Genomic DNA, 11,866 nt, shown 5'->3' on the forward strand with positions numbered 1-11,866 from the left:
CAAGTCCAGCATGTATTGTACCTAGTCAGGACCATCTCTTCTATGATCACCATAAAGATAAGGATCACAAGGGTAAATTGCAAAAGTTGAAACAACAAATGTTCATAGGTAACAATCAATTATGTACCTCACTCCCCTCCTCAAAAGGGAAGTGTTACAAGTTCTAAATTGTTCCAAGTAAAAAGGATCAAAAGATGAAATCTAAATAACTCCATATTCTCTCTAGCACAAAGTCAGACAGACTAGTTTAATAACTTATCAATAAAAACACTACAGTTTTATGTGAAAAAATGACGTCTAGAGATCAATGCTCCAAAATCAAGTGTCCAAAGTTGGCAGTGTTATCAGAGAGAAGAAAATCATTCACATTATATCCACAAATAATAAAATAATACACACAGAGTGGACAGAAAGTTCTTTATATTTTAATTTCTAATATCTTATCCTGAATAAACAAGTAGGTGGATTTCAAGTGTAACATTTTCTTTTGCACTAACATTATAAGGACAATTGCATAGAACTTTTACCTTACCCTGCATACAATTATTATTATTAGATGTTCTTACATATTTATGTACAAGAACAATGCCAAACAGGTTATAAAGACAATATTTCAAGGAGGTTTGAAATGTCAATTCAGAATGTTTATTCAATAAATGCATTTTTTAAATTTAGAGTAAAATTGCATGAAGTGTCAGGAATATAAAATATGATGTAATATTTATACAATTTATATCTTACAGAAGATGAGAACTGTTGTTACTAACCAGCCCAAATTAAGTTATTCAATTTAAAAGTCACACCAACAATGAGGAATTAAGCTAATAGTTTACTTAGATTTAATACATGTACATTAACATAGCTTAGTAGATAAAAATTATTTTTATTATAAAAAGGACCTCATTTTCAATTCAATAAACAAATTAAAAACATACCATGAGTGACATATCCAGAGCCATTTGTATCAAATAATTGAAATGCTGCTCGATAAAGAGCATCTGGATGGCATAAAAGTCCTTCAAATGCATTAAATTCTGGAAATGATATAAGACTACAAAGAAAAAACAAAAGAAAAACTAAGCATGAACCTCAATATCAAATACACACACACACACCACTTGTGTAACATTTCCTAATTATTACACTTCTGTCATAACCAGAAGAACCAAATTAGATGGATAACTTTAGTCACAGTTGTCCAGAGCAACTAGAGCAAAGCAATATTGAGATAATTAAGTTACATTTATACCACAAATGTTTCCAACTAAGTTTAGAAGTTTAAAAAAAATACACTAAGTAATTTAAAGTATTGTTCAAACAAAGTTTTAACATGATATTGTTATAGAAGTTAATTGAATGACCTTGGGTAAAAGTTTTTATAAATTGAATTAGAAACTGGTCATCATAGGAAACCCGAGATTCACCAAGCAATCCTTATATTTTCCATGTATATAAAAAAGCTAAGCAAACAGTACCTGATCTCAATAACTATATATTTAAAAACTCAGTATGTAGCAGAACTGGTATGGCAATTTGTTGTAAAAAAATAAAAGCAAAGAATTGGTTTAAATGAGAAATTAACCATCTTACTGACAGTGAAAGCTACAGCACTATTAGTTAAGAAGTACAGAAAATAATAATAAATACTGTATTTACACAGAAAACTGTTTTTAAAATGTATTAAAGTTGTTTGACCATTTGCTTAAAAATCACATAATTAGCAGGTCATTGAAACAAAGACAAGATTTTAAAGCCAATCATTGTTCTTCCAAGAAAGGGAAGGATAAATGAATCTTATTAGAAAAAGGCCTACGAGTAAATCCCAAGATTTCAGAAGCATCTTAGCTTCATTTGACAGCTGCAAGGCAGTTTTCCCATATACAGGATGAAAAGAGGTCACAAAGTATCACATGAAACAGTGGATAGTTTTTTTTTAAAATGATTAAATTCTGACATAAGTGAATCTGGAATGACCAAAATTAAATTTAAAAAAAAATTTAAATACCATGTACACGTAAATTAAGCAGTATGGTCATACTGTACATGTATTCTATCAAGTATTTCAACATTATTTCATGTTATCAAGGACAACTTTAGGGTTTTTTTCTTACATTTTTCTGAATTAAAATAAATGAATGTATACATTCCACTTGCTTTTGAACTGATACAGAAAAAATAAAACTACAAAAACATCAAAATAACTGTAAAGTGCTGTTTGCTCTATATGAAATTATGTGTAATGTATTTCACCCATCTACTTCTCAGGAACAACAGATGTTATAAGAAACCATTTATTGCAATTAAACATCCAGCATTGATACTTCCAATTTGAAAGATTAATTATTTATTATATTACAAACATTTCTCCACTCCCATCTCATTCATTAGATATAGATATTCAGTTGCATAAACCTTTCTTAATCCACAAGCTTACTATGATGAATGTTGACATGGTTATAATTTCATAACAACTGGGCTGTTAGTCAAATGACTTTTTCACTTACTAAGCACACTATGAACAGTAACTAATCTACTTTCTAGTGGTATTTCTTAATTTTTACTTTATTATATGTGTCATAAATACAGTACCTAATAAAAGTAACCCATCATAATGTAACAAATATAGCAGTGAGTAACAAACTTCTTTACATAGGGTAGCAGTACACACAATCATGAGAAAATGACCCAGGTAATAAAATCACATTTTGCACACACTAAAAAAGTGGGCTAAATATATAACTTCAAGGAAACTAGATTTATTGCACGATATCTGTGAATACAGTGTATTTATATTTGTTGTTTTAAACATGCGTGTCTTAAGAAAAGAAAACAGAGTGAAAGAGAGAGAGAGTCAACAGAAAGAAAGTAGCAATGGTTTTGAAAAGGACTGATAGTGAAGGCACAAAAGAACAATGAATTCCCAATAAGGCATTGGAGTGGGACTAGAGGATGTGTAGTACAAAGAGTGGCAATGACAGAAGAAATAAAAAGAAAAGACATAACCAAGAGAGTTAAGAGTACAGTGAACAGAGCATCAAGATCTTGCAACAGTATAAACAGATATGCCTCTGTCAAATAGTCAAGAAACAAAAGAGCCAAGTTCACACAAGTTAGATTAGTTATGGAGGAAATAACAAACAAGAAATCAAGAGCAAAAAGCCCATTATGTCAACTAGCAAACATAATAGATGAAAGAACGATACAGATGGGAGAAAATAGAAGGCTACACAATTAGAAAAAAACTGGCTTAACAGGAGACTAACTAGAACATCTTGCATGCAAAAGAAGACATATGTAAAGATGGTAAAAGAACATGAGGGGTGTGCAAGTTGATTGATTGGATTGATTTAGTGTTTTATGGCACAAAGCAGCGAGGCTATCTGCACCAAACATCCGGTAAAAATGTAAAAATAAAGTAAATGTAGTTAAAGACATAAATGGAAATGAAGGTAAAACAAAAAAGTATAAAACCAATTTTACACCTAGTCTACAATGTTAAGATAGAAAGCAGAGTATAAGAAGTTTTAAGGTATTTACTCTAGCAAAAAGGTAATGATCATAACCCGCCAAGAAGACTAACAGGTAAGTTCAAGAACCACCGTCAATCACCTGAAGTTGGCCTTTTCAGTCCTGGTTCCGGGTTATGAGTCAATATGGCCAGTACTAAAAGGTATAGTAGTAAAAGTGTGAAATGATATGCAGCAAAAGTGTAATAACAACTGGCCAGGACGACTAACGAGTAGTTCAAACGGATAGTTCAAACAGCAGTGTTAGTCACCTGAAGGTGGCCTTTCCAGTCCTGGTTCCGGGTTATGAGTCAATATGGCCAGTACTAAAAAGTTAAGTAGTAAAAGTGTGAAATGATATGCAGCAAAAGTATAATAACAACTCGCCAGGACAACTAACGAGTAGTTCAAACAGATAGTTCAAACAGTAGCGTTAGTCACCTGAAGTTGGCCTTTCCAGTCCTGGTATAGAGTTATTTAATGTTCTGGCCATTGTCCAATGTCAAATTGAATGAGAGAGATTAAAACTGTAAAAAAGGAACCACAATTGAAAAGGTGTAATGAATAAATATGCAACAATTAAATGAGATTAAAAAGATTAATGGCCATTAAAAAACTAAAAACATTGTCAAGGTGAACAGTCACCATTACCAATAACACTGTCCAATGTTACAGATTGACCCTGGGAAAAAATATGTTTAAAATATTACCTTCGTTGAGAATTGTAACAACGGCAAGAAAGTAAAACGTGGCTGATAGTGATTTGAGTGTTACACAAACTACACATTGGTGCATCAGTTCCAGATAAAAGAAAATGATGAGTTAAAAAACTGTGACCAATGCGTAGCCTAGTGAGAACAACTTCCTCCTTCCGAACTTTACGGAAGCTAGATGGCCAAAGTCCAATATAGGGTTCGATTTGGAAAAGTTTGTTGTCGCGTTGCTCACTCCAAGTGGACTGCCAGCTGGCACGGAGCCGAGCCTTGAAGACAAGACCATAGTCCATGTACAGAATAGGCATAGGGGTGATGGTGCTGGAGCAGACAGATTTAGCTGCCATGTCTGCAAGCTCGTTCCCGTGAATACCAACATGGCCTGGTATCCAGAAAAACTGGATTGAAGTAGCAGTTAATGAGAAATGGGCCAGTCGGTTTTGAATATCAGTGAGAACAGGATGTAAGCCAACGTGTAGCGATTCCAGGGCCAGTATAGAACTAAGCGAATCAGTATAAAGAGTGCAGTTGGAGTACTGCTCAGCTGCAATATGATCCAGGGCAAGAGATATGGCATACAGTTCAGCAGTGAACACAGAAGCTGTAGAAGGGATTCTGCGCAAAACTACTGACCCATAGCAAACCATAGCAGAGCCCACTGAATTACCTGATTTGGAACCATTTGTATAAATGGGAACTGAATGATTGTTTGAAAGATATTCATTGAATAAAAGACTACTTCCAATCTGGAGTATCTGCCTTTTTTAGGTGACTGAAAGAAAAGTCACATTTGGGGGCTGTAATAAGCCATGGTGGGATGGGCCGACCTGTGGAATCTGCAATGTTATCCAAGGACAGACCCAATTCATCCAATTGCGCCTGGATGCGAAGGCCAAACGGAGCAATGACAGATCGTCTCTTCTGAAAAAGTACTGCCCACCGAGGAAGGAAAACACATTCCCAGGTGGGATGTTTTGGTAAGGAACGAAATTTCGAAGTATATTGTAAAGATAGTAGCAAACGTCAAGGTGTAGAGAAAGTTCATGAAATTCAATGTATATACTTTAAACTGGAGAGGTACGGAAAGCTCCAGTGCAGAGTCGAAGTCCTTGGTGATGAATGGGGTCCAGCATCTTTAAGTCCAAGGGTCTGGCAGAGCCATAGACCATTGATCCATAGTCGAGTTTCGATCTAATAAGAGCACGATATACCTTTAACAATGAACAGCAATCTGCCCCCCAACTGGTAGAAGAGAGGGCATGGAGGATGTTCAGTGCTCTTGTGCATTTGACCCGAAGCTGCTTTAAGTGTGGTATAAAGATAAGTTTACGATCAAAGATGAGCCCCAAGAACTTGGTCTCCGGGACCACTGGCAGCAAAACTTCACCGATATGAAGTTCAGGATCAGGGTCAATACCCCGTCGACAGCAAAAGTGCATGCATACTGTTTTGGAGAGAGAGAAATTAAAGCCGTTCGCCAGAGTCCACTTCCGTACACAATTGAGGGCGGTTTGTTGTTGCCGCTCAATATATCATGTTTGACGACTGACATGAGATGTGAAAGTCGTCGACATACAGCCCATTCGCAACAGTGAGAGGGAGTTGTTCAGTGATGGCATTTATCTTTATACTGAAAAGTGTGACACTCAAAACACAGCCTTGAGGGACTCCAAGTTCCTGTACAAAAGAATGGAAAAGTGTCGAACCCACACGAACTTGGAATCTCCTGTCCATTAAAAAAATTTTTAATAAACATGGGTAGATGGCCACGTAAACAATATGTATGGAGGTCTCGCAAAACGCCATACCTCCATGTTGTGTCGTAAGCCTTCTCTATGTCAAAGAATATTGATACAAGATGTTGGCAGTTGAGAAAGGCTTCTCTGATAGATGTTTTAAGACGAATTAGGTGGTCTGCTTGGAGTGCTGTCGACGAAACCCACACTGGGTGGGCAAGAGGAGGTTGCTTGATTCAAGGAACCAAACAAGACGAGCATTAACCATCCTTTCTTAGGTCTTACAGAGACAGCTCATCAAAGCAATTGGACGGTAGTTTGAAGGAATCTTGGGATCTTTCCCTGGCTTAGAGAAAGGTAAAATGATAGCCTGGCGACAAGCATCAGGAAAAACATTCTCCTGCCAGATCCGGTTAAAGACAATTAGAAGGGCATCAAGAGAAGCAGGAGATAGATGGTGCAGCATGTCATAATGAATATCATCAGGTTCAACAGACATACTGGCAGACCGATGAAGGGCCATTTTCAGTTCCACCAGGGTAAAGGGACAATTATAGTCAAAGAAACAGTCAGTTTGAAAGAAAAGAGGTGATTGCTCTGCCCAAGTCTTGATGGCCAGGAAGGTGGAGGAACAAGCAGAAGTGCTAGATACCCGGCAAAAGCTTTCACCTAGAGTGTCAGCGATCTTGAGGTTTGTTGGAAGGTATGGGAGGAACAGAGATGGGTGTGGAAGTCGATTCAACCTTTTTAACCACGGAGGTCAAAAGGCTTTACATTTGTTTTGAAAACGATTCTCTTGGAGGCACAGAGATCTGTCTGCACTCCCACTGTAGTTGTGGAATGAAGTGCAGCAGCATATGTCCGAGATGGAGTGGTGGATAGCAATTTCCGAGCCTGAGGATAATTAATGTTATGTATTGTTTTCAAATGCTGCACCTCTTTTTCCTCCAACCATTTTGGGCAGGAATGAAAGTAAAAGGGGTGAGAACCATTGCAGTTGACGCAATGTGGGTTCATGTCACAGTCATAGGCATCGTGGTCCTTGCCTCCACAACGAGCACATGTCAGGGAACCACGACAAGATGTCTTTGAGTGGCCGAATCCCTGACATTGGAAACATCGAAGAGGGTTTGGAATGTATGGCCGAACTCTGCAAATGAGATAACCTTCCTTGATGGTGGCAGGTGCACGTGGTGAAGTAAATGTTAAAACAAGGGTATTTGTTGGCAGTGTAACTCTACCGTTGCGAGTGGAGATGCACCTCACTGCAGAAACTCCTTGAGTGGAGAGACCAGCGAGAATCTCCGACTCGGAAACGTTCTTCAAATCCCTTTCAACAATAACTCCTCGTGAAGAATTCAAAGTAGAATGAGGTGTAACCTCAACAGGTATATCCCCAATTGCCTTTGAATTCAAGGAGTTCACTGTGTTGGGATGTGGATGTTTCAACCAATATGTCACCAGATCGAAGTTTCTTTATTGACTTTGGAGAGCCAGCAAGTCCCTCTAGTCCCTTTTGAATATAAAAAGGAGACATTTGTCCTAAAGGTTTTTCCGAAAGAGAATGCAATATACGAAAATGAGGTATGTGTGTTACTCTTGTTGAAGATTGCTGTTCAGAGTCTTCAAGACGTGGTCGCTTACCCATTGACTGTTTTTTTACAATTTTATTTAAATTTTTTGGAGGGTCCATAGGAAAAATGAAACATTTCGGTACCCACTGACCCCCACCCACCATGGAGCCCAACAAGGGGATGCACTACAAAGTTATGCAAGGACAATGCAGCAACGCCAGGGTTTTGTGAGCACTATACCCAAACACCAGCATCAGGCACAATGTCCACAACACCCGTTGAGAACTTCCAACACTGGTACTTGGTTGACTCTAGCCCAAGTGGACCAGCCGATTGACCCAAGGGGGGGGCCACCCAAAGGCCGCCCGTCTACAGGAATGAGGCCAAAGTGGTGCGTTAGGGTTGGACCCCTCAACCACCAGGATCCTCTCCTCCCCTTCACAGGTCGCCACGCATGGCAAACACATGGGTGGATGTTTAGATCCCAGAGAAGGTAACCAGACAGAACAGAACCTTCCCTGGGAGGTTCCCTCACCACGTACAGGAATCCACACTGAGGGGGGTGTGCAAGAAGGGATCAAAATGTGAAAAGAGAAAGTAGGGGATTTTTGGCAAGAGGAGATATAGAACAACGAGTCAAAGTTGAGTGGTCCAGAAGAGAACAACTAACAATATCCAGTATTTAATGTCCCAAGACAGAGCAAGAACACTAGTGCAAAGGTTGAGAGTATACACAGCTGGAACTGATGGGCAAAAAACAGGAGACAAAAATAGAGTGGATTTGCATTGACTGGCAAGGCAAATACAGTTAACAGGTACACCAAGTTGGAAACAAATACAGTGGAACTAAGTGGGCAAAGTAACCATTCCACAAATGGCTAGTGGTCGAGAAGGATAAGGTTGGGTACAACTGAGCAAAAAGCTAAAAACATAGAAACTAGGGTAGAAAGAGTGGGTAATGTGAACAAGACAATTACAGCAGATGGCTACACGAAGTGGAAGTAAAGGTTGATCAATAGACTTTACTTTGGGAAGAAGCCTGTCAACCATTGTATCGTAATGAAGGAATGACTAGTTAGTAGGGTAAGTTTATAGTTTCTTTGTATGTTATTGTAATACAGTTTGTTGGTTGTTCGGTTACCACAGCTGTATTTATATGGAGAAAATTACCAAGTAAGTTAAACTGTTGTGTTAACATTCACTGTTTATTTAGGCATATCAGTGGATATTAGTAAAGCTAATTTGTCAAACTTTAAGTTTAAAACATAAAAACCCTTTTATTACCATTTGATGAAATGGATTTTGCATCACCTTTTACTGAAAAAACTCAAAAGATAACTCACCCAATAATAAAAACTATTACAATGTTACTTATATTTTTAAGAGCAAGTAATACTATTTAAAAACTTAACATATACCTAATCACAAATAAAAATGAAGTGTTATTAATAGAAGGTTATTCATGTACTAAATGACAAATTTATAAAAAAAAGTATTTTTAGATAAAACACATTTACGCATCATGTACTGTAAATAAATAGTGGTAAAATAGAAAAAGAAATCTTTAATGATATAAAACGAGTTACACTAAGCCATTCATGGCAATGTTAAAAAAACAACAAAAAAAAAAACATGCTTAGTAATAAGGTTCACATTCACTGACCTCTGAATGTAACAATAAAAATAAAAAAATGTTTTATAATCGCATCCATCCACGATATTGTGAAAAGTGTTACAAAACAACTACTTTGTACCAAGGCCACACATACCCATCTTTAGAGGTATCAAGAATGTTGCCCAGGAGCTGAACAGTAGTTGGGTTATAGTTCGATTCTTGGTACAAACCAAGATACCCTCGAACAAAGTCGGTGGGGGTCATATAATACTCTCCATTTTTCTCAACACTTGCATACTGTGAAAAATATGAAAACAAATAAGCATCAAGTTGCATCAAAAAGAAACAAAAAGTAGGAACACTAAATTAACATTTTTTTTGCTTCATTTCCATTAGCATATTGTAACTTTGTATTAATGTTCTTAAATGTATAGTGCTGCACAGTTCTAATGCTAAAAGCTGTATAATGAAAAATTTCTTAAGATTACAGATATATGTTTTTGACAATTTTTTAGAGTAAATAATCTTACTTATCCTCAAGTTTCCAATTTTTCCCATCTGCTCAATTTAATGCTATCATAAAAAAAAAACTAAAGCTTTCTCAAGTAAAACTGAAATTAAAATAAACAAACCATCTGAAAAATGTAATTTTTTCTTCAACTTAAGAAATTATAGCAGGAAAAATTAAAAAGTTGTCTGGTAGAAATACTGGGTCACATTTCATCATTTAATGCTATAACATTAACACCACAAGGACTGATTAAATAATTTCTGAAATGATCTAGTATTTTAAGATTCCAAAAGCCTTTAGAAACTAAACATATGTTGAGTCATCCTCATAGAAATGATTACTGCTTTTAGGATTACATGGTTATATTTAACTCAATCATCATTCTAGTCACCTGCAAGATAACATCCAGTACTATTATTTACTAGTGAAAACACAGTTAACTGACCATAACAGTATGATTACTCACTTTCAGAAAAACATGTCGAAGCCTTTCTGGATCTGCCCTTCTTACAACAGAAACAACCCCCTTGTAAAAGTAAGAATATTGAATAATTAGTTACACATGCAGAACACAAAGGAAATATGAATTGTTAGTTACCAGTGAAACAAATTGTCAATTTAAAAGTCAATCCAAATTGAAAAGAAATAATACAGAAACTCAGTATCTTCTTACCTAAGCACTTATCCATAAAGTATAACAAATAAAACATGACAAATAAGTTGGTTTCTTTCAAGTATCACAGACTACACACAGTTTTTGTGTTAGGTTGTTTACTTAACCCTATCCCTATATTTTCCAGTATTTATGTGCTCAGTCTCCATTTTTAAGACCTATATTACATTATTTCACAGAATTAGAATATGAAAACAAAAACAAACCTATCTAATGGTACAGATCTTAAAACTGAAATTTTAATTTAAACAAAATACCATACTTAGTTTTAAACTTTTTGGACTGTTAAAATAGAGTATTCTACTTATTTGTAGGATCACAGTAACTTTTGAAAATTTCAATTATGGTAATTTACACATTGTATGTTTAACCACTTAGTCTCCAAAAATTTGAAACATTAAAATATTATTTAAAAAACATACTTCATAAATTCATATTATATGTACTCCTTACTGGATTGTTTAGAGGGAGAGCCATTGACAAAAAATTAATTTAATTAAAAACTCAAAACCTGAAGAAAAGAATTTAATTGTGTTACCACAGTTAGATTTCACAGTTAAAGATTGAAGTTCAGTAGTAACCATGATTAAACAGATGTTTACCTAGTCTACAAATGTACCATATGTTACTACTCCTAAATTAAAAGGAATATTTTGAGTAAAATACATAATACTTAGTTGATATATTTATCCACTACCAATAATAATGTCTTAGGTATAGTAGTAAATACTTTTATTGATATATAGCTACATTATAATTTTTGGGATTTTCCAAAACACCTTGTTAATATATCTGCAAGCACAATTTAAATATAAATGTTAGTTGAACATCAAAAACCCTGAAAATTCACTTACCCAATATAAGAAAGCTATGTATGTATGTATGTATGTATGTATGTAAATAGAATATAAAAACTGAAGAAACATCAACAATCAAAATACATTTTTCACAATATTATGGGTGAAAAATAAAGCAAATTATCAGAGATTTCTTTTTGATAACTTTAATATACTCATGTTCAGTCACCTGTAAAAAAAAGTTTAATCAAATTTTTAAAGGCAAATAAATTAACACACTTAATATACTTTTTAATTTCTGCTATTCCACAGTACATGTATATAAAAAAAACAACTTTATTTACAGATCAAAATAAGCATACAACTTCCTTTAACTACTGTCAACAGAATTTATCACCAAAATAAAAAATAGAAAAAGACTTGCCTTTCTTTGTATAATTGTCATTTTAGTAATACACAAAAGCTTCCTTTTGAAAGTACAACTAATATTTCTTTAACTTTGTCAACATTAACAATGTACTTAAAAAAACAAACTGTCTAGAAGATTCCAATAGTATTGTGCATTATCTAACTACTAACATCCTTATTTATTTATTACTAACTAGAACAAAATATATATGTATGCTCACTGTACACATTATTAAAGTTAACTGAACTTTCCATGTACATGTAAATATCTCTTTGTGCCTCATACCAGAAGACTTCCACTCAAGTTGCACTTTAACACAACAAGTTAATCAT

At 35.2% G+C, this 11,866-nt stretch overlaps 1 protein-coding gene across 3 annotated transcripts in view; it reads right to left on the bottom strand.

The window, feature by feature from the left end:
* Window positions 1–11,866, bottom strand: part of LOC143225656 (electrogenic aspartate/glutamate antiporter Aralar, mitochondrial-like) — a 42,794-nt gene that overhangs the window by 28,065 nt on the left and 2,863 nt on the right. The window contains exons 1-4 of one of the 3 annotated variants that reach the window (XM_076455454.1): window positions 11,550–11,855; window positions 10,122–10,181; window positions 9,299–9,441; window positions 936–1,051 (exon numbers count right to left, since the gene is read on the bottom strand). In XM_076455454.1, coding sequence (XP_076311569.1) covers window positions 936–1,051; window positions 9,299–9,441; window positions 10,122–10,181; window positions 11,550–11,570 — 340 coding nt within the window. In that variant the 5' untranslated portion in view covers window positions 11,571–11,855. Of the gene's footprint in view, window positions 1–935; window positions 1,052–9,298; window positions 9,442–10,121; window positions 10,182–11,182; window positions 11,362–11,549; window positions 11,856–11,866 lie in introns of those variants that run through there. The other 2 variants (XM_076455452.1, XM_076455453.1) reach the window with 2 other exon arrangements.

The sequence above is a fragment of the Tachypleus tridentatus genome, chromosome 9, assembly GCF_004210375.1.
Source record: "Tachypleus tridentatus isolate NWPU-2018 chromosome 9, ASM421037v1, whole genome shotgun sequence".
NCBI lineage: Eukaryota > Metazoa > Arthropoda > Merostomata > Xiphosura > Limulidae > Tachypleus > Tachypleus tridentatus.